General features: G+C 37.8%; 1 protein-coding gene across 1 annotated transcript in view; it reads right to left on the reverse strand.

Annotated features, from left to right (window-relative positions):
- The window catches only part of LOC136866716 (midasin), a 425,839-nt gene that overhangs the window by 256,589 nt on the left and 146,057 nt on the right, over window positions 1-23,193 (reverse strand). The window contains exons 22-24 of the mRNA XM_067143861.2: window positions 15,709-15,906; window positions 14,965-15,327; window positions 13,701-13,964 (exon numbers count right to left, since the gene is read on the reverse strand). Of these exons, the coding sequence (XP_066999962.2) occupies window positions 13,701-13,964; window positions 14,965-15,327; window positions 15,709-15,906 (825 nt within the window). The remainder of the gene's footprint in view (window positions 1-13,700; window positions 13,965-14,964; window positions 15,328-15,708; window positions 15,907-23,193) is intronic.

Here is a 23,193-nt window from a genome sequence, read left to right on the forward strand (position 1 = left end):
AAGTTAAGCGCAATTGTCTTTGTTGAATAGCATGGAAACAGAGCTGCAGAAAGATAAAGGAAATTAAAAGAAAAGCTAAAAAATGCAAACCTTTCTAGACACGCTTTTAGAGGTGCTAAAACAGGGAAGCTTCCTAGAATTGAAGAAGAAATGTTTGTGTACACCAATGAAGTATATAACAATGGTTGCAATGTATCATATGAAATGTTACAAATGAAGGCACGGAGGTAGCACACAAACACAACAACTCGGTTTAAGGCGAGTCATGGGTGGATTATGAGGTTCATCCGACGACACAATCTCGCGGACCAAACGCAGCAGTAATCCCATCTATCGGAGATAAATGGCAGCAGAATACACAAAGCACATCGCAACAAACAACGGTCAATGTAATGTTACTGTTGTTCAATTTTACGAGCTTTCTACATTCAAGGCCTTCACATCTAGTTTTCTTCCGACTCTGTGATGTTAGAGCATCTAATGTAAAGTGTCCGGCTCCATGGCTAAATGGTTAGCGTGCTGGCCTTCGGTCACGGGGTCCCAGGTTCAAAAAAGAACAGCACTATGTCAAAGATTGTCGGCTGATTATACGGACAAGATTGTAAATTTCCACTGATTTGTTTTACGTTTGTGCCAGGAAACTTCATGCTTACTTTCTCCAGTTGGTAATGCTGATGATTTTCCAATCTTTATCGATATGCCTCGCAACAGCACTATTGAGCTAAAAGGATCACGGAGTGTATTTAGAAAAACCAGCGGTAGTGATAAATTACAATGCACGGCAATGCTACCCATTACAGCTGACGGAAGAAAGTTGCCACCTTACATAATTTTCAAGAGGAAAATGATGCCTAAGCAGATACAGTTTCCACCGTGGAATTCACGTATGAGTGCAACCGAAGAATTGGATGGATGTAGAACTCTTCCTGGACTGAGTTAAAATTGTTTGGGATAGAAGACCTGGTGCACTACTGAACAGCCAGCTCTGCTTATTTTTGATGGTATCCGAGGTTACCTCATGAACAAATTGAAGCAACTTCTCAGTGAAAATAAGACACGACAGGTAGTCATTCACGGTGGCCTAACATCTGCTTTGCAGCCATTGGACGTATGTAATAATAAACCCTTTAAAGACCACTTACGTCAATTTTACAAGTGGTTGATGAGCCGCGATCAGCAATTGACTCCTGTTGGAAATATCAGGCGTCCATTCTTGGACTTATGCTCGTGGGTGATAAAGAGTTGGGATCTTATACTACCTAAACTAGTCTCCAAGAGCTTCCAAAGGACTGGGATTTCAAATGCACTACACGGATCAAAAGATGATGCAGCATGGCAGAGGGAGACAAAGAATCCAATACGGGTATGAACAGAGGCAAGGACAGCACAGCAGATACCGAAACAAGATATAGCGACACAGAAGACTTGCAATAAATTGTGTACTGATAAGTCGGAATTTCACAACAATGCAGTGATATTTTTCCAAGTGTAATATTTTAACTTTAATGTTCAAATCAATGACAATTAACTTAATAAGTTAATTTTTATTTTCAGACTGGAGATACGTTCGCCGAACTGCTGTGAGTAATTATGAATTTTGATTTGGACTCTTTTACTTATTTTGATGAATACACAAGAACCTCGTTTATCTGGATTAAGTGGAACCGAAACTGATCCGGATTATTAAAAATCTGGATAATTCAGAAAAAAACTAAAAAAACATATACAGTACATGTTATATAATCTATTAATATAAGTTGTACAGTAATACCTCTTTTCAAGTGTACAAAAAATTTCAAGAACACTTTTCTTACATTTACGACTCTGTTTTATGCACTAAAATAATCTGAGAGTTTTTTTTCTGTTTCACATTTGTATAGCATTTGCGTGCAGCACGATCATGAAGACGTTTTACTAACATCAGTTCTGCTGGTGTGGTTTCAGTCTGGGATTCTAAATAGGCCATCAGTTTGTCCAACTGCATAGTTGTCTCCCCACGAGCCATTGTGTCTTCTGATGGAGTGCCGGTTTCATTTTCGAATTCACCATCACTCTCATCATTACCTGCTGAGTAACAAGAGGCAATAATTTATTGATCTGTCATTATGCTGTAGCCTGAATTACAGGCATTTTTCAACAAGTCCTTTACGTCTACGTCCGAGCATCCGGGAAAGCATGCAAATGTGTCAAGAAAATCAGAAGAGTCCACAGTTTCCCATTCTCAATTCCAAGCAAATGCCAGAACGATACCTTTGATAGACCATGGCCGAATTACTTTCAGTTCCTGTCATTAGCTATCCTTGGCGGAAAAGACATTCAAGAAGAGTCGACCCATAAAAGAAATACTGTACAAGTAAAATTACATTTTTATTATTTTCGATCCAGACAAACCGCAGATCCAGATTAATGAGGGCCGGATAAATGAGGTTTTTATGTATATGTGAGTATTATGTGCATCATAAATTGGTACAAATACAATTTAGTTATAAAGTAATTTTTTGATTATACAAATAGTGAAAGTGCGAAAAGCGACGCGTTCTATCGTGACGCGGAGAAATTTTGAATTTAAATTACTCTGTAAAATACGGTACTATTTAAAAAAAAATGTAAAGTCAGTTTAGAATTAAAAGTCTGAATTGTTTTCCACTGAAATATGACATATGGGGAAAGTTTTCTTCCATCTATGGTTGCATAAAGCATAACTGTACACTCAACATCGAAAACTAGGTGAGCCAGGAGCGTGCTGGCAACCTTGACGCAAATAAAACCCGCACCCCAATTTTGTGCCTCAAAATTTTTTTAAAAAATATGTGGAGATTATTCGCGTAAATACGGTATATTGCATCAAGCGCCCGCGCGATTATGTGAAGCACAATGTTATATGGGTCAAATAACTAGCTTATGTACCCGTGCTTCGCTACGGAATTCTCAGAAAGACTGTCCTTATAGTTTTCCCAACTGAAGTCAACATAGGTCATTACAATGACGTCAGTATGAATGTTGTGGTTAAAAGCAATGCTGTCACTTTTAGCGAAAAGTACTACCGTTACATGTAATTAATCTTATAATGGAACCGTACTGAAGATGATATATTAAAATTATAAAAGTCTTTTATTTACAACCACCTATTCAATACATTACACATATGCGTTGGCTGCATTTATAATTATTTTAAGTACTATGTGTCGATCTAACAGTTCAAAGTTTCAGAGCTAGAATGACCAGGCTGCAGACAGCCACGAACACTCCTGTGTAATTATTCCATTTAAGTGTGCACACTGCTCATTCCAATAACTGTTCAGAATAGGGATCGAATAGCTGGAATACTATGACGATCCAGTGTTTTACGTACCAGTAGTATCAGAAAATTTCTGAACCAGAGGAATGGCATGCTAAAGAAGAGAGAGATCTAACTTCCCAGCTACTTCCCGGCAATATTCAGGCAGGCTGTTATACTTGATACGCAGCAGTAATCCCATCTATCGGAGATAAATGGCAGCAGAATACACAAAGCACATCGCAACAAACAATGGTCAATGTAATGTTAGTGATCAATTTTATGAGCTTTCTATATTGAAGGCCTTCACATCTAGTTTTCTTCCGACTCTGAGATATTAGAGCATCTAATGTAAAGTGTCCGGCTCCATGGCTAAATGGTTAACATGCTGGCCTTCGGTCACGGGGGCCCCAGGTTCGATTCCGGGCAGGATGAGGAATTTTAACCATCATTGGTTAATTTCGCTGGCACGGGGGCTGGGTGTATGTGTCGTCTTCATCATCATTTCATCCTCATAACGACGTGCAGGTCGCCTACGAGTGTCAAATCAAAAGACCAGCACCTGGCCAGCTGAACATGTCCTCCGAGACTCCTGGCACTAAAAGCCATACACCATTTAATTTTTATCTAATGTAAAGGGAGTCGTTCTTTCTTTCATGACTCCCTCTTGTGTTATTATTCAAGCGATCGTTCCTTCATGACTTTTTTCTTATTCCTATAATCATCTTCAAAATTTAATCACCATCACCACCAGTATTATTATAGTCAGTACGGTAAAAATGAATAAGACATAAATAATTGGAAATTGTATTCTCTATAACTTTTGTTACGTAGTTTATTTTGATATGACCAGCATGGGCGCCCATATGACAGTTTGTAGGTGGGGCCTAGACCTGGGGGTATGTAGTATTTTTAATATTTTGGAAAATGAATGGCGAATAACACCCACGGTATCCCCTACCTGTTGGTGGGTGGGTGGTACTACCACTTCGATGTAATACCGACTTTTAAATCATTTTATTGAAAGAAAAAAAAAACTGACTAAATTAGATTTTTGCCTTTCCCCCGGGCAGGGACCACCTTGATGAACAGTAAGATATTTTTTTTTTTTTTTTTTTGCTAGGGGCTTTACGTCGCGCCGACACAGACAGGTCTTATGGCGACGATGGGATAGGAAAGGACTAGGAGTTGGAAGGAAGCGGCCGTGGCCTTAATTAAGGTACAGCCCCAGCATTTGCCTGGTGTGAAAATGGGAAACCACGGAAAACCATTTTCAGGGCTGCCGATAGTGGGATTCGAACCTACTATCTCCCGGATGCAAGCTCACAGCCGCGCGCCTCTACGCGCACGGCCAACTCGCCCGGTAACAGTAAGATAGGTAAATAAAAATTAAATTTTTGGCACCTTCCCCATAACTACCATTTTGAACAGGGTGAATTATTTATAGCGTAGAGTGTAGTTCCTTATTCCCTGACTTTACATAAAATTCTGTTTACCCATTTTCTTGTACTTGGTGCTGATATGGACTTAGAGAAAAAAAAAAAAAAAAACATGAAGAATATCTGTTATCATAGCCGGTAAAAATGTATAAGACATAAATGATAGGAAATTTAATAATATATAACTTTAGTTATGTAGTAGTTCACAACTAATTATTTTTTATTTTCCACCTTGTCGATACACTAAAATGCTTAAGGCAACTTAATAATAAATATTTGAGTATTAAATTTTAGGCCTTCCCCTAAACTACCATTTCATTCAGCATGAATACAATTATTTATAGCCTAGATTGTAGCGACTTATTCCCCGACGTCATATACCGATTTTCATTAAATTCTCTTTAGCAGTTTTCTCGTGATGAGCGTGCGTACATACATACAGACGGAGAGATAGACAGAAATTACGGAAAATTAAAACATGCATTTCCCCTTGTTACTGTGGTCACGACCGGTACAGAAATATCATTCTTTTTAAATTCTGAGCAATGTACAGACAAAACTCTTATTTTATTTATATTGAGATAAATTAAAATTAGTCAGAATTGTCTCCAAATTGCTCTTATAATCTCTAGAAAAGTCACTAGTCGTTATCATTGAAATTCTGTCACTAAATTACTAAGAAAACTCCACATCTAGCAACCAGTCTCTAGAAACTACCAAGGAGAATGGAATCGACTAGACTGATGTGAATGAACATGAACACAGCACGCGAGAACGAGAGATTGACAATCTATATACGCGTCGTGATATACAGGTTTCAATAAACATCGCACATTCGCATACATTTCTCGCATTAATAAACGTTGATGTTTTGTTTGAAAGCGGCCAATGAGCGAAGGACTTCCGGCCACTGGAGTAAAAAAGCTGAAATGGCGGGATTTGAAAACAAATGTTTGAAGTTCACCAAAAAATAAGCTAAATCGGAAGAAATAATAATAGAATAATCGGGAGGTGGGAAGAACTGTCAAATATCGGGAGTCTCCCGCCTAAATCAGGAAAGTTGGCAGGTATGTGGGCGGTAATAATGAAAATTTGTGACGTGATAAGTGAGGTACAGTACGTTTAAATAGATTTAATACGACGTGAATCGGGACTTTGAATTTACGAACGTGCTGAGAGAAAACTGTCTTAATGAGGAACGCATTACAAGGTTTAACTGTATTTTTTGCGTCTGGTTAAATTTCAGAAAGGCTATTCCCGAGTAATTTATAGCAAAAAAGTCATCAATACTCTACTGGTACTTGAAATATGTTTTCATGAGAAATATAAGGTTGCCGGGCTGAGTGGCTCAGACGGTTGAGGCGTCGGCTTTCCGACCCCAACCTGGTAGGTTTGATCCTGGCTCAGTCCGGTGGTAATGAAGGTGCTCAAAAACATCAGCCTCGTGTCAGCAGATTTACTGGCATGTAAAAGAACTCCTGTGGGACTAAATTCCGGCACCTCGGCATCTCCGAAAACTAAAAGTAGTTAGTGGGATGTAAAGCAAATAACATTATTATTACATATGAGGTTATAGTAAGTTAGGTTAGGTGACTGTTTGAATAAGAAAACTGAAATGTTTGCCACAGAAGCCACTGGAGTGATACTACTTGAATTTTTCAGAATTAAACTGAACATACGCGTTTGTGTTGTCTTACGAGTAAGCCACAGTATGGAAATCTGGGAAAATACAAGTTTTGAAAAAATGGATTGCCGTTCCATACCTATTTTGATGTGTGTGGGTTTTTCTCCTTACTTTTACAAAAAATCTGATATAACAACAATCCGCTATAACAAGTAAATTTTTTGCCTTTATGAATTCTCGCTATAACAGACGTCTTGTACCTGCTTTCGAACAGGGCACAGCATTCATAGCTCGAAGATCTTCTGATAAAAGCATGGAACTTTTAATTTACAGACTCTTGTTTATCCTGATTTTTTTTCCCTCCCTCATCTCTGCCTTCCTTCTCAAGTATGCTTGGTACTCACTTTTGTCAAAGTTACCTGCTGTATAAGCAGAGCAAATGTCATATTGATCCTTCTTCGGGACAAAAAAGTGACATTGATTTTATGGATAGCCTGCTCAAATGTTTTTCTACTGACTGGTGATCTTCCAGCTTTCCTGATATAGCTAATAAAGTTAGGCCAGAGACTGGATATAGAGCTCGAGATAAAGTTTTAAAGTACTACATCTAAAGTGACATGATGGCAACCTCGGAAGTTCATCAAAAAATTATCTAACACTTAATTTTGTGGATGATTTATTCATAGTGGGTTCCTTCTATTTCAGTTCTGAACTAGGTATCACTCCTTCCTCGCTTTTTTCAAGCCAGCACCTCGCAGTCCATTCCTTAATTCCTAACGTGCTTAGGGCCGTTTTCCCCAAATGAGTTTAAGCTAGGTTTATTTTAATCTGGTTTAAGTCTGAGTTTAAACTAACATTCATTTTCCCCATATTGGTTTAAACTTTGTATCAAGTTTAAACCTGGCTCAGAGTTAAACCTTCTATATTGTTGGTTTAAACTGCTGTTTATATTCAACCTTCTTGACATTTTATTAATTTATCTGTGATTTTCCTAATAGAAGGGTTAGTTTTGACTACCAGTACTGCAGCACTTTAATGAAAAACGTACTAAAATTATAACCTAGTATTAGCATTAGAAAAATGGGAGAATTTATTGAAGGCTTTGGTTAAATAGGAAATAATTTTGATGTGCAAGAGAGGTTAAGAAGCCGCGTTCCAACAAAAGTTTACAATCTTGGAAAATCGGATGTAACGGAGTTCTTTGATGGATTTATAATTCATAAGCGAACAGCAAGGATTGTCTAGTATCGAAGAAGGATTCATTTAAAACGTCAACTGCACGAAATAATGCTATTTCGCTAGAAGCAATGATTCTGGTTGCTTTAAGATATGATGCAGCAGGCATTTTTTTCATTAACAACGGGGACCACAGACCTTAAATTGCAGTCTCCTTATAATATTATATACTGTAAAATACTGTTGGTGGTATGAATACTGTAATGTGAAGCATAAAAATATTCCTACATAAGTCGTGTAATATGTATGCTCTTCATGCGGTACCTGGTGGCTGTGGTCGCTAAAGCGTAAAGTCAGCATCGTCCGGATCCGTGACAAGACGGTTCGAATCTAATTTGTCTAAAATATTTTTACCATCAGAATGTTGACCGGCACGGTAGGAGAGGCGGTGGTATACAATTTCTAATCGCTAGATTATATATTTATAGGATCAGAAAAACAATAAAGTATTTCATGCTTGCTAGTAAACTTGTAATAGAATAGATTATAGTTAAGAATGTTTCATCGTATCTATTGCCAGCATACCAGAAATAGAAATATTAATGCTATAGGGAGAAGAGTATTATGCATACAGTACGACATATCGCGAACTTGGTTATGTTATAAACGAATATGGAATCAAGTAATAAATCTCAAAATAATACATCCTCAGTGGTCTGTCTGCTGGATCCAAGGTTTGTGAGATTGATCCCGGCCGAGGGCGATGGATTTTGATAGGAGATAGATCCCGAGCATGCTTGGAATTTGTTTACTTGAAATTCACATAAATGTTGATTTTCTGAGGAAAGGAATACCGTAGGCCTATTGCTGAAAGACCAGGATTTTAATATTTCAACGTTCCCGTGTGTTCCGTAAGACAATACATACATCAAAAGACACGTATTAGGCCCACGGTACTTGTTTATGGTAAAGCATGACAGAGAAAAATAAGAAATAAAAGTGCGTTCCAATAAATTGTAGACAGCAAGAGGTGGAATTATGACACAACACTTCGCACAAATGTAAACAATTTATTTATCAGTAAAGCTAATATCCCGCCGAATTTGTTCTTTATTCACTACGTACGATAGCATTAATTCGCCACAAACAGCTGATATTACGAAAATGTCGGTCATGAATTACTTGGCTCTGATTGGCCAATTTCAATCGACCATGCCTTCGACTATTCCTTCAGTGCAGCCAACGTTAGCGCCAACGACAGCTCGCCCGTTTAAACTAAACGAGTGTCAGAAATTGGTGGAGAAAATGGACTCAACTTTAAACTAGGTACTAAAGTTAAACGGGTTTAATTTATACCAGGTTTAACTCGATTTGGAGAAAATGGCCCTTAGAAACATTTTTGGACACACAGGTAATCTTTCTTCACTTATCTTAAAGTGGTACTATCTAGATTCTTGCCTAAAAGATGTTTCATCTTCTTGGGATGTTGTTCTTCTTGAGAATGAGTGGTCAATTAGACCTGCAAGCTATGTCCTCTTTTGGTCCCAAGACAGAATTTTCCAAAGGTTTTCAAAAGTTTTTGCCGATCTCTTTCACTAATTACATTGTGTTTTCTAATTGTTGATGAACAGTTCTATGATATGCATTGGGAGCCCAGTTTTCTTTCACCTTTTAACACATTATGCACTACTTGATTTTCGATCATTCTCTACCCAACATAAGTTCACCTAGCATTCACTGATGTTGAGCTTTCTTTCTTGACCACTCTTCTATCTGAGCAACAGGTTACCTTTTCCATCCTTGAACATCACCTGGAGTGTCAGCATTTGCATTTCCTGTTGATTTGCAATCCATACGCTTGCTGGATGGAACCTGTACCTGTCTTTCAGGTAACTGGCTATCCACGGCATTGGATAAAAGAAATTCGGACAAAATGGGTAAGCAGTAATGTATTAATTAGTCTATGAATCTGGTCAAGATGTTTGAATAAAGTTTCAAGAAATCATATTTTTAAAATACCGCAGTGAATGTTATTGAATGTTCAAGTGTCATGTTTGCAGAATTACTCTTCATTTACAAACCATCAACTGATATCATGCAGAAGGTACAATACTAAAAACGAAGCTAAACATAACTCGAATAAATTCCGCACAAAACCCCACGTCATTTATGATATCATATCTACTTCCATTCTATTTCACCTTATAAAATGGAAACAACACTCAATGCGTCTTATGTACACGTCATAATATTCACCAAAACTCAACGATCATGCACATACTTGCAATAGGAAGCAACGATGAGACAATAATCTTATATAACAGCTATAATGACGAACGAAAAACCCGCCAACTCAATAATGGACATGTGATTAAATATAAGGTGGAAAAATCACCCCACTGCAGATATGCAGTATTACTTCCCATTCAATACTTGATGGAGTAACGTGGAATGAAATATGGAGTATTTTTTCCAATTTCAAAAGCAGCGCAAAACTGCGTAATTACATTTCTGGAAGTTGCTGGTGCTAAAAGTGGCCAACTTACAAACTACTTGGTCCTAGAGATGCACAAGGGAGTAAATAATCAAGTTAAGAACAAAAGTGGATTTCGGCATAAACTGTAGATAGGCAGTATCGCAAGTTCAGCAATGATGTGCTGAAAAACTTGCTACATTTCAGCATTATCTTGTAAAACTTAGAAAAGAACATGAATATTTGCTCAGAGAATTGATAATGCCAATTAGATATGTTGTCCAACCTGTCAGTCGACGTAAACGGCGTAAAACACATCCTCGTTAAAACCACTGAGAAGGCAAGAAGTATGGTCATGCTGTGAGCCCTAGCTGATGGGTGGAATCTACTTGCTGATGCGATACTGCAAAGAAAACCATGCCGAAAGAGAAGCTGCTTGCTGGTCTTGTCTTCAGTTGCCGCCAGGAAAAAGGATGGATAATGAATGACCTGATGCTAGATGGGTGGAAAATTCTTTAGAATGAAGACAAGGCTCAATGCCTAAAAGAAAAAGGGGCATGTTAATGTAGAATTATTTAGGGATACATCATTCAGAAGTAAAGGACCTGATCTCAAAACTCAACTCAGACTTTCTTATAATTCCTGCTAGCATGATACCACACCTCCAAGTAATAGATGTTGTTGTGAACAAGCCCTTCGAAGATAATTGTGGCAGCCCTAAAATAGCTGGTTTCTTCAAGGAAACCATGCCCTTATTCCAGGTGAGAAACTGAAGAAGCAACTAACAACCATCCTGACAGAATCAATCCTTACAGCTTGGAGGAGGATCTCCAGTGAGATTGTTGTGAATGGGATCAAAATGTGTTGCATATCCATGCCATGGATTGGTCTGAAGATCATATCTTATGGGAAGAGGGTCCAGATGAAAAAAGCATCAGAACTATTGAAAACAGTGGTAATGATAGTAATGATGAAATGGAAATGAAATGGCATATGCATACCTGCCAACTTTACAAAACCAAAAATCAGGAGATTTCAATATGAAAATCAGGAGAAATCAGGAGATACATTATTGGTCAAAACTGCTTATTCTACATCTAGCACAGTACAGCACTATGATATATTTATAACACTTATTGTTTCAAAGCTACAATGCTAAAAATTACACATCTCTATTCCCTCACAGGAAGTATGTGAGTGAGATGATCGGTCTCTGATAATATTTCCAAAAATAGCATGAATTCATGCTCCACACGTGTGAATCAGTCATGCACTTAGATGTCCTTACTTAGCAAATGCATAGATTAATATATTGCATCAAGCTTCCGTGCAATTATGTGAAGTGCAATACTATCTGTATCAAATAACTAGCTGATGTACTCGTGCTTTGCTACGGAATTCTCAGAAAGACTGTCCTTACAGTTTTCCCAACTGAAGTGTCAACATAGGTCATTACAATGTCAGTACGAATGTTGCGATTAAAAACAATGCTGTCATATGAAATATTCAAAAAAATATAAAACAGCACATTTTCTTACTTTTAACGAAAATAACAGGGTGTCGATCTAACAGTTCAAAGTTCCAGAGCTAGAATGACCAGGACGCAGACAGCCGTGAACACTCCTGCGTAATTATTCCGTTTAAGTGTGCACACTGCTCATTCCAATCACTGCCCCAGAGTAGGGATTGAATAGCTTGAATACTATGCTGATCCAGTGTGTTACATACCAGTAGTATCAGAAAATTTATGAACCAGAGGAATAGCATGCTAAAGAAGAGCGAGATCTAACTTCCCTGTTACTTTCTGCCAATATTCAGGCAGGCTGTTATACTCAATAACAGTACGCAGCAGTAATCCCATCTATCGGAGATAAATGGCAGAAGAATACACAAAGCACATCACATCAAACAATGGCCAATGTAATGTTATTGTTGATCAATTTTATGAGCTTTCTATACTGCAGGCCTTCACATTTAGTTTTCTTCTGACTCTGTGATACTAGAGCATCTAATGTAAAGCGAGTCCTCCTTTCTTTCATGACTCCCTCTTGTGTTATTATTCCAGCGATCGTTCCTTCATGACTTTTTTCTCATTCTTATAATCATCTTCACAATTTAATTTCATTTTAGTCGGTACACTAAAACTGAAGACATAAATAATCGGAAATTGTATTCTCTATTACTTAGTTACGTAGTAATTTTCGATAGGCTAAGATAGGTAATCAAAAATTAAATTTCTGGCACCTTCCCCTAAACTACCATTTCGAATAGGGTGAATAAAATTATGTATAGCATAGACTGTGGTTCCTTATTCCCCGACGTAACATACCAATTTTCATTAAATTCTGTTCTCCCATTTTCTCGTACCTCGGCGCTTATATGGGCTTAGCAACAAAAATCCAAATTCATGAATATCTCTTATCATAGCCGGTACGGTAAAAATGTATAGGACATAAACGATACGAAATTTAATAATATATAACTTTAGTTATATAGTATTTATCAACAGGGCCAATAAAATATAAATATTTGAGAATTACATCTTAGGCCTTCCCCTAAACTACCATTTCACTCGGCGTGAATAAAATTATTTATGGCCTAGATTGTAGCAACCTATTCCCCGACTTTATATACCGATTTTCATTAAATTCTCTTCGGCCGTTTTCTCGTGATGGGCGTACATATGTACATACATACATATATGCATACAGACAGAAATTACGGAAAATTAAAACTTGCATTTTCCCTTGTTACTGCAGTCACGGCCGGTACGGAGATTTTTTTTTAAAATTCTGAGCAATGTGCAGACAAAACTCTATACTGAGATAAAATTAGTCAGAATTTTCTCCAAATGGCTCCTAAAATCTCTAGAAAAGTCACTAGTCGTTATCATTGAAATTCTGTCACTAAAATACTAAAAAAGACTCCATATATAACGACTAGTCTCTAGAATCGTCTAGACTGATGTGAACGAACACGAAAACAGCACGCGAAACGAGAGATTGACAATCGATATACGCGTCGCGATATACAGGTTTCAATAAACATCGCACATTCGCGCACATTTCGCGCATTAATAAACGTCGATATTTCGTTTGAAAGCGGCCAATGAGCGAAGGACTTCCGGCCACTGGCGTAAAAAAAGCTGAAACAGCAAGATTTGAAAACAAATGTCTGAAGTTCACCAAAAAATAAGCTAAAATCGGGAGAAATAATAGAATAATCGGGAGGCGGGAAAAACTGTCAAAAATCGGGAGTCTCCCGCCTAAATCGGGAAAGTTGGCAGGTATGCGTATGGCTTTTAGTGCCGGGATGTGTCTGAGGACTTGGCTCGCCAGGTGCAGGTCTTTTGATTTGACACCCGTAGGTGACCTGCGTGTTGTGATGAGGATGAAGACAACACATACATCCAGCCCCCATGTCAGCACCAATGATGATTAAAATTCCCAACACTGCCGGGAATCGAACCCAGGACCCCTGTGACCAAAGACCAGCACGCTAACCATTTAGCCATGGAGCCAGACATAGTAATGATGAAGATAGTGATGGCATGGAATAGTACTGGTAAATGGATGAGGAATATTATTAGGAAGTCTCTTCAAAATAGGTCGTTGTCTTATAATCAGAGTAAACGTATTTTTGGGTAGATACAGTAACACAATCAGGAAGTTTATGAAGTAATAAGAATGGAGAAATTATAAGGTGACTTACCAAAATTGAAAGCCAGTTCATGTTGACACACTTTGCAAGAGACTGTAGAGTAGGGAACTGCTTCCTCAGTAATAGGAGCTGTTGTTCAGGAGGACATACACAAGGTGGTGGTACACTTTTAGGTTCATCTATCTCCTTGTCAGCTACATTTCGAGGCAAGGCAACATCTCCAACAAATACCATATCACGGGCAACATGAACTCGTGGAGTATCGCAACAAAGTGGGTAATCCTCACCAAACTCCTCGCAATAAATCTCCTTAACCTGTGAAATAAAAATAATACACATGAGGAAAACTAATATTACACATATTTGCAATAAATTAATACTTCAAATGCTTATTGGAGGACTTGTGCAATGTACAATTTTATAAATATGCGAAGTATCAAACTTCCAAACTCTTCATACAGATTAAAAGTTACCGCTATTAATTTTACATGAACAGGGAATGAACAAAGTATTACATTTGATTTAGCAGCGAGTTAGAAAAAAGACTAACAGGCAAAATTTTTCAATATTCTGTTTCCTGAAACTAACAGGTAAAATCTTCAATATTCTGCTTCCTGAAACTAATACTCTCACAATCTATTTTGACATGCCGTCCACGATGACAGTCAACGCAAAGTATGGAAAAAGCATCCTCATTAAAATCACTGACAGTGAGAAGGCAAGAATTATGGTCACTGATTTTTTCACATGGGATTAAATGATGTTTACATAGAATGCTGACCATAAGTAAAACCACCAATCTCCCACCCTAAAAATTTTCTCTACTGAGAACTTTGTAGTATAAGCTGCTTCACACATAAGGTACAATCACATCTAGATTTTTGAGAGGGTACAACTGCAGAAATTAGAGAATTAAAGAGAGTAAAGCAATTAGTGTTAACACATTGTGTTCTTATTTCAACAATCTGAGGATGTTTAGAAAGTAATCCATTTTCTCAGGTTTAGTTATAAAGCTTCCAATCTAGAACACTTAAGATTATTTTGTCCATTTTATTTGCTATAGGTGGGGTTTTTGACGCCTCATTTTATACTATTGATTCAAGGACAACAACTTTCAGAACAGAAACCAAACCTACCTAAACATGGTTCACAGTTGAGCAAATATTTTATGTGACCAGTCTAGTCGATATTTCAGCTCCTGAGCTGTGGCCATTCTAGAGTCATCATTATCCTACAGTATTTAGGATTAACCTTCTTTTGCAAGAGTTATCTACTTAAAACATTTTGAACTTTGGTAAAGATTACTGCTACTAACCTTCTCTTTGTCTTGAAGAGTCCTCATACGATCAACATAGACAAGGCCTACGTATCTTCCAGGGTTCAGTGTGGTTTCATTTCCAGTGCCTGTCTCATTTGTCATATCAATGTCCTCCAAGTCATCACTTCCAAAGTCGCGAATCCCTTTGTCCTCAGTGAGTGCTTGGCACCATCGACACAGATCTCTCAAGTTGAGTTCCCAAGGTGAACCTCGGTGGCCCCACAACTTCAGCTCACCAATCTCTCGTGCCAATCGGGAATTGAACTGAACCATTCGCACCACCAGATCATGTGCCAACGTTGGGTACAATGACATCAAGATCAGTTCCAAGTCGGCATCAGACAGAGCATCAATGTATACCTATAAGCAAGAGAGAATGCAGACATAACTAAATCTGATTCCAGAATTTAAGAGGTTATAATAATTAACCATTTTACCCTCAAAACATTTAAAAAAATAATGTCAAAGTGATCTAAAAACAAAGTGATTGCTCTTCTTAAAAAAGTAACACTATGTATTATCAATAAAACAACGACTACCAAGACAATACCAAAAATATGTTGTTGTTTCTTGTGAAGCTCAAAAATGACGATATTTTGGGTGTGAAAGGTATAATTTACTGGACGTGATCTGTTTGCCAAGCCATAGGAAATACAAGAAAATTGTATGCATGTATTCTATTTAATATCCTCTGTACCTTCCTTATGATGGACCTTATATCAAACATTTCTTATTATTTACCTGGGTAAATCTATTGAGGAAAGATTGTGGAAGACCTCTTCGAGCACCTCCTTGCCTTACTGGGTTCTGGGCTCCAAACAGGTGAGTACGACCAGGCTGAACATGGAAAGTTCGCCCCAATTCAGGAATAAATATTTCTCCTCTGTGATCCAGGCAGGCATTCAGACCTTCGAGCACAGACTGAGTAGCAAGATTCAACTAAAAACAAAACAAAACCACCAAATTAGAATAAGATATTAACCACAAAAGACTTCAAATTACTCATAGAGCATGTATCTGAAATATTCAACAAATTTAAATATTTGTCATTATTTCATAAATGCATATGTGTTAAAAACAATCCAGTTCGAAAATACAGTAAAATCTCGATACAACGATACCTTGCAGGCGCAAAAAAAAGAATATTGTTGCTGAGGAGTTATCGTCATAAAGAGAATTTGGAATAACACCTTCTCGTGTCAATTGGTGAACAGATGAAAACCCGGAAATTGAATTATATTAATTACATACCACATGGTACCATTTAATTTAATTACTACAAATACAGTATATATGATTTGCGAGAAAAGAAACACAGAAAAAAATATGAAATTACAGTACTGTATCTTACCTACATTCAGCAGAGTAGTCATGGTGACAATGTGCAATAATTACATTTTCGTACACTTGCAGCACCTGTTATTCACACTATGCAGCACTTCACTATTGTAAACTATATCACTTACAGAAATCTGAAATGATAGTCTGTTTAACAGTTTTCTGTACAGAAAGTGAAACACACAAACACCTGATCGCGTCGAGGTTCACTAAGTGATTTTCCAGAACACATGGAACATTTGATAGAAAATTCTGCAAGAAGTAAGTATAAATAACCACCTAACCACCTAATCGATACTTTATTAATGCCCCCAGGCATTAATAAAGTATCGATTAGGTGGTTATTTATACTTACTTCTTGATTAAACATCGATACTGTCATGAATGGACAACTTGTAATAATAAGAAAATTCTGCAGCGCTTCACAAGATGCAATAGCTTGTGGAAGAGTAAGCAATGGTTTGTTACACTGTTCTTCTCCTTCTTCTTCTCCTTCATCTACCGCCTGGATTCCCTGAATTTCCTCCACAATTGTTTCATCCGTGAGTTCAGAGAACACAAGGATTTTGTCATCAACTGAAAGGTATTCTTCCACTGCTGGAACATTCTCATTCTCACCAAGTTGTTCGCTGTAGTTAGAAAGAACACTACCCAGTACTTTCACACTTGCATCATAATCAAAATCGTCGCAGTCAACCTCTTCTTCAGGTGAACATCCTGCCTTTCTCCAATAATTCCTGACGGTCTCCGGTTTCACTCGTAGCCAGCTTGCAGCTATCATGTCACATGCTTGCTTTATATTAACCTGGTGCATATTTGACAGATTTCTTTCTAAGTTTGTGATAGTCCTCTTGACCAAGTTGGTTCTATAGTACCTTTTAAGACACATTATTATTCCCATATCTAAAGGTTGCAGGATCGAGGTACAATTTGCCGGGAAGTGGAAGACCTCCACATGTCGCAGGACCGGTAGTTGCTTGTGAGCTGTGCAATTTTCCACGATGAGTGCGATGTTCCTTTTCTTCTTCATTTCAGCATCCAGTTTTAGAAGCCCCTCTGAGAACATGTAATTTTGCAAAGAGTGATTTTAAAATGACTTACCTGGAAAACTTTTAACATTTTTGAAGCATCTAGGCTTAAGACTTCTTCCTATTATGAATGGCCGGAGCTTGTGCATTTCTGTCTGGTTCACACACAGGAGAGCTGTTAAACTTTGCTTGGATTTTTTGCCTCCATTGCATTTCTCTTCTTTCAAAGAGAAGGTTTTCTCAGGGAGAAGTTGATAAAAAAATCTCAGTCTCGTCAGCGTTATAGGTATCTTCTGGTGTGTATTTCTGTGCTATTTCTTTCATTGAATTACTTTGTCAATGATCAATGTCATCTGTCGCAGAAGACTTCTCTTCTCCTTGAAATGATTTAAAAGTTATACCATGATGATCTCTAAAACTAATAAGCCACCCATCGCTGGCTATAAAGTTGTCTACACCCACCAGGTTAGCAAACTTTCTAGCTTGGGCACAAAGTAGTGGCCCGTTAATTGGAATATTGAGGGCTCTTTTCTCACTGAACCACTTCAACGTTGCAGCATCAACATCGCTGTACGTCACAGTTTTTATGCATTTTCTTCCAGGATTTACAGCATTTGATTTTAACGATTCCTCGATCCCTTTTCTTTTCTTCCAAAACATAGCCACTGTCGATTGCGAAAGGCCGTGTTTTCTTGCTATATCTGTCTGTTTCATTCCCCCATCTATTTGGTTAATTATCGTTAATTTCTGCTGTAGACTTATTTGTTTCCGGGAACGTGAAGCTATGCTGTAAAGAATACAGTAATGTACATACAATACAGAAAAGAGTACTTCAAAACACCTGCGCTACCTCTCCAGGGCGAAACACGACTGCGGCAATGACAACAGTCGCTGGAATGTACGACAATGTGTCAAAACAATGTACAGTACAGTACACCCATGAGAGCACTACGGTTTCTAACAGCTATTCCACAGCTACTGTATTATTTTTTAAATCCTAAAGGTATGCATCGTTCTAGACCTTGGAATTCTATACCTGGTGAATTCCTAGAGTTGCACAATAAACCTACCCTCAGATAAGCAGCTACCGTACAGTATACAGTAATCATTTGCTTCCTTTTCTTACGCAATTGGAAAGTTTGTTCTTAATTACGCAGTTACATTTGGTCCTGATAATTTTTGTGCTTAAATCATCATAGCACGGAGGGGATGTTCATCAGAGGGAACTGAAAAATGGATCGAAGTAAAGAGATTTTTCATTATAGAGAGTATCACTGCATCGAGAAAAAAGTAAAAACATTGTATCAATGGATTTTATGCTGGGACCACAATATTTTATCGGTATAGAGGGGATAATCGTATCGATAATCGTTCTACGGTGATTTCACTGTATTACAATTCCTACAGTGATCAAATTTTCATTATCAAGTGGGTTTTCTTAGTGAAAATATTTAACTTGAGATCTATTAAAGGAAAATAGCCTTACATGAACTCCTTTCTCTAGTGTTGTTGGTAGAATACTTAAATAGACGGTTTATTACACAGAGCTGTAACCTCTGAAGTTTTTATATTTGTTTATGCCTAGGTACTAGACACAGTATTTTGCAAACAGTAGGCCTACCTAGCACTTTAAGATCTGTAGCACCTGCAACAAAGGTGATAAAAATAATGCAACAGCAATGTAAATTTTGTTAAATTTTCACGAGAATATCCAGTATTTCACTGACAAGATAGTTAAATGTCTATGCATTGTTGGTAATTACTGCTGCACTTCGCATTCTAATACACCATTGTTAGGGTCGAGTAAAAATTAATGATCTAATTCCTATATCCTGAAATTTGCATCTTTAGTGTATGGCGCATTTTTTGTGAGAAGTTACTGAGAAATTATTTCAGACATCCTTTTCTTCAGCATCTAAGGGCAGTTTTAATTGTTATCCCGCATAGTAGGAAAAACAGTATTAATAATAGTAATCTACTAGCTGTAATAATCTGTCAGTATTTAATTTTAACCACATTTCTATTTTTTCCGTTAACTTCTTGAAATTAAGATAGTTAAGTGCAGTTTAGAATTGTACTGTAGTTATTTTAGTAGACACAACAGTATCCTGCTTGTATTCTTTACTTCTGTGTAATTCTTAAGTATTTTTTTCGATATTCAGTAACTGTGACACTCGCCAGGAAACCACACCTTAAGTCGCATGTCAAGATTTTACGCTATGCATGAAAAAGGCAGGAAGGGCGAGAAATATTGATTTTTAGATTTGAAAGCCATCTGTTAACCTGATTCTCGAACTACATGATGAAAGGAGTTACAGTGACATGACCATATGGATCACTTTCTCAAGAACGCAGCTGAATAACAGAGATGAGAGACCATCTCCCTGCCTAACTCCTGTCCGTATTTAAAAGGCATCTGAAGTCTCTCCTCTGAACTTCACTTTTGAGATGTTGGAGAGTCTGTTGGATGATTGCTCTTGTTTTATCGTCGAAGCCAAATTCCTTTAAGATCTGAATTAAGGTAGTTCTGTCAATTGAATCACAGGCTTTGCTTTCTTAAAGTAGATGAATGTTACTACGAAACGCTTGCTCCTTAATTTAAGATATGAAAGTACAGATTTCAGATTCATAATCTGCTCCACACATGACCATCCTTTCCTGAAACCTCCTTGGTAATCACCCAGCTCTGAATCTATCTGTTCTTCTGCCCTGATTTGAAGAGCTTTTGAGAGAGTTTTGTGGGTTATGAGTAGGAGGGAGATGCCGCAATAGTTGTTAACATCCGAGTTGTCGCCTTTCTTATGAAGTGTGTGGAAAAGAGCAGATATCCAGTCACTTGGAAGTCTTTCGGTATTCCATATTTCATGTATGATGTCAATTCATTTCTCCACAGCACTGTCACTAGCTAACTTTCACAATTCAGCTATTATCAACTCTTCACAATTAATGGCAGTTTTATTGTTCTTCAAGAATTGGATAATCTGTCTGATCTCCTCTTTCGTGGGTGGGACTGAATCTAGGTAGATTTGTGTTTTATCTTCAAATGTGAATCTGGATATTGGGGCCTCGCAGTTAAGAAGGGATTCAAAGTATTTTCCAAGGACCCGGCAGTTTTCCTTGTCGTTATGGGCTAGTTTTTCACTGGAATCTCTGAACTGTAGGCTTGGTGGGTCGTATTTCCTCAAGTTGCTTTTGAATGTTTAATAAAAGTCGTGTGTATTGTTCTTATTGAAATCCTGCTCAATCTGAGCCAGCTGGTTTATCAAAAGCAAGTTTAACGCTGTGAATGGTTTTTTCTGCACACTTCCTCTCATTCAAGAAGTTTGTCCAGTTGACTTGGTTCTTTAGCAAGTTCCATTTCTGCCAGGCAAACTGTCTTTGCCTTATCGCTGCATCGCATTCACTGTTCCACCAAGCATGCTTCCTAGGCTTATTATTATTAATCATATTATTATTATTATTATTATTTAATCCTTATCTTATTTGTACATCTTAAGACAGAACTTCTGCGCATATGAGTACTGTAACACTAAAACTACCCTTTTCACTTTTTTTTGAACATGTTTACATATTCAATTTCTGAAGAATGAAACTCCTAAATGTTTATAAAAATTATTTTAATATGCAAAGCTGATATTCCTTTATCCAGAAAAACAGTCAGATTTTATTAAATCCTTAATATGTTATTGGAGGGCTAGAGCCATTTTCGAACTAATTTTCTCGAAATTTAATAGATTCTGTCTTACAAATTCAAAGTTATATAAAATGATCAGTTTTTAATCTAGAGACTCCTGGTTTTCATGAAAATGATCGCAAATTCATCTATCAAAATATATAATAAACAAAAAATGCAATTTCCCGACTTACAAAGTATGGTTTCCTGGAGAGCGTCACAATTAATGGCAGTTTTCATTTCTGTTATAACGTAGTAGGATAAAATAATAACATAATATGCCTAAGTAGTATTGTAGTGTAGTTATTTTGTTAGTATATTGCTTATTTTATTGTTATGTGGAAGCACTAATCTTAACCAGAAAAGGCTTGCAGATTCGTTAGGAATTCTATCACCTACATTTAGAAAGATTTTTAAAAAAATCATGATTCAATCACCACAGCTGCTATGTCAGAAGGATGTAATATTGTATGTACAATTTGGTGTACTGCATTTTATTTAATTACTGTATTTCAATACAATGATATGTCAGTATTATAGTCTCCTTTACAATGAGAAACATACAAATTATGCAATTTGGTTCCTTAGTTTCTACCCACTTAATATGTGGTACTCATGTGGTCCCTTGGACAGTGTCTTATCAAGGTTTTATTGCACCTGTTCTCAAAAGTACACTGCTATGAAAAACTTAAGGACTCGGTAGAAATGAATGAAAGTGCAGTAACATGTTGCCACAGGTCTCCCACACACACATAGAAACCTGGTGCGAGGTCAGCGCCAAATGGGTCTGGCCCCACAAAATGTGTGAGTTAATCAATGAGCTGTTACGGTGCACTGTGGTGGTGTTAATTCATTACAATATGGCCTAGAAAACAACATTTGGATGACTTCACACACAGAAGAATCATCGGGAAACTGGAAGAAGGATGAAGTGTGACGAGTGTAGCCCAGGAGTTTGATATTGCTCACAGCATTGTTTCACGTGTATGGAGAGCATTCTGAATCACAGGCATTGCTGCCCAAAGGAGAGGAGGGGGTCCACCACGGCCAACTACAGCGGCAGATGACCCCTACATTGTGCAACAGGCAAGAAGTGACTCACATCAACCAGCAGATGCAATTGCAACCACATTTAACAGGACTGCAAGGCACCCAATCTCATGCTCCACAGAGGCACGGTGACTGCATGAGGGTGGTTTGTTTTCCCAACGCCCATTACGTTGTGTTCTGTTGACACCCGCACATCGGTGGCACCATTTGCGATAGTGCCAAGAGCATCAGGTCTGGACCGATGAGGAGTGGGTTTGCGTGCTCTTCTCAGATGAGAGCAGATTCAGTCTGAGCAGTGATTCTAGACGTACTCTCATCTGGCGAGAGGTGGGAACACGTAATGCACTCAGGAACATTATCGAATATGTTAATTTTGGTGGTCAAAGTGTTATGGTGTGGAGAGGCATAATGTTACATAGGCGTACCAAACTCCAAATCTTTGAACAGGGTACACTCGCTGGTCAACGATATTGCGACAGTGTACTCCTTCCCCATGCGTGTTATTTTAGGGCTGCATTCAGCCCTGACTTCATTTTTATGGATGATAATGAACAACCACATCGAACAACGCAGGTGGAGGAGCTCTTGGAACGAGAGGATATTTGGTGAATATTGTTCCCCCGACTTAAATCCCATGGAGCACGTGTGGGACATGTTGGGCAGACGTATTGCAGCACGTCCATATGCACCAATGACCATCCAGCAGTTGTCAACCACGCTGGTGGAGGAATGGAACGCTCTACTACAAGAACTCCTTACCAATCTTGTGGCCAGCATGAGAACATGTTGCAGAGCATGCATTGCTGTCCGTGGTGATCAGTCGCAGTGACTTACGTGTAATTTATTGTCTCTGTATAAAAGTTTAATTTCTGTTTGTCACATTGCATATTCCTTTCAGCTGCCTATCATACCATAATGTAGTAGTTCTTCATATGTATGGTTCAAGTTTCATCGAGCTATGTTACTTGGCAGTGACACAACATGCGAAAGTTACTTTCGTACTTAAGTTTTGCTCAGCAGTGTATTTTCAATAACAATACAGGAATATCTCACATTGACAAAATCAAGGAAAAAGTACATGAAGGAAGAGAGAAAGTAATACCAGAAGGAGATCAACAGTGAAATCCTATTTCATGA

This window comes from Anabrus simplex, chromosome 1, assembly GCF_040414725.1.
Source record: "Anabrus simplex isolate iqAnaSimp1 chromosome 1, ASM4041472v1, whole genome shotgun sequence".
In the NCBI taxonomy this organism is placed as follows: Eukaryota; Metazoa; Arthropoda; class Insecta; order Orthoptera; family Tettigoniidae; genus Anabrus; species Anabrus simplex.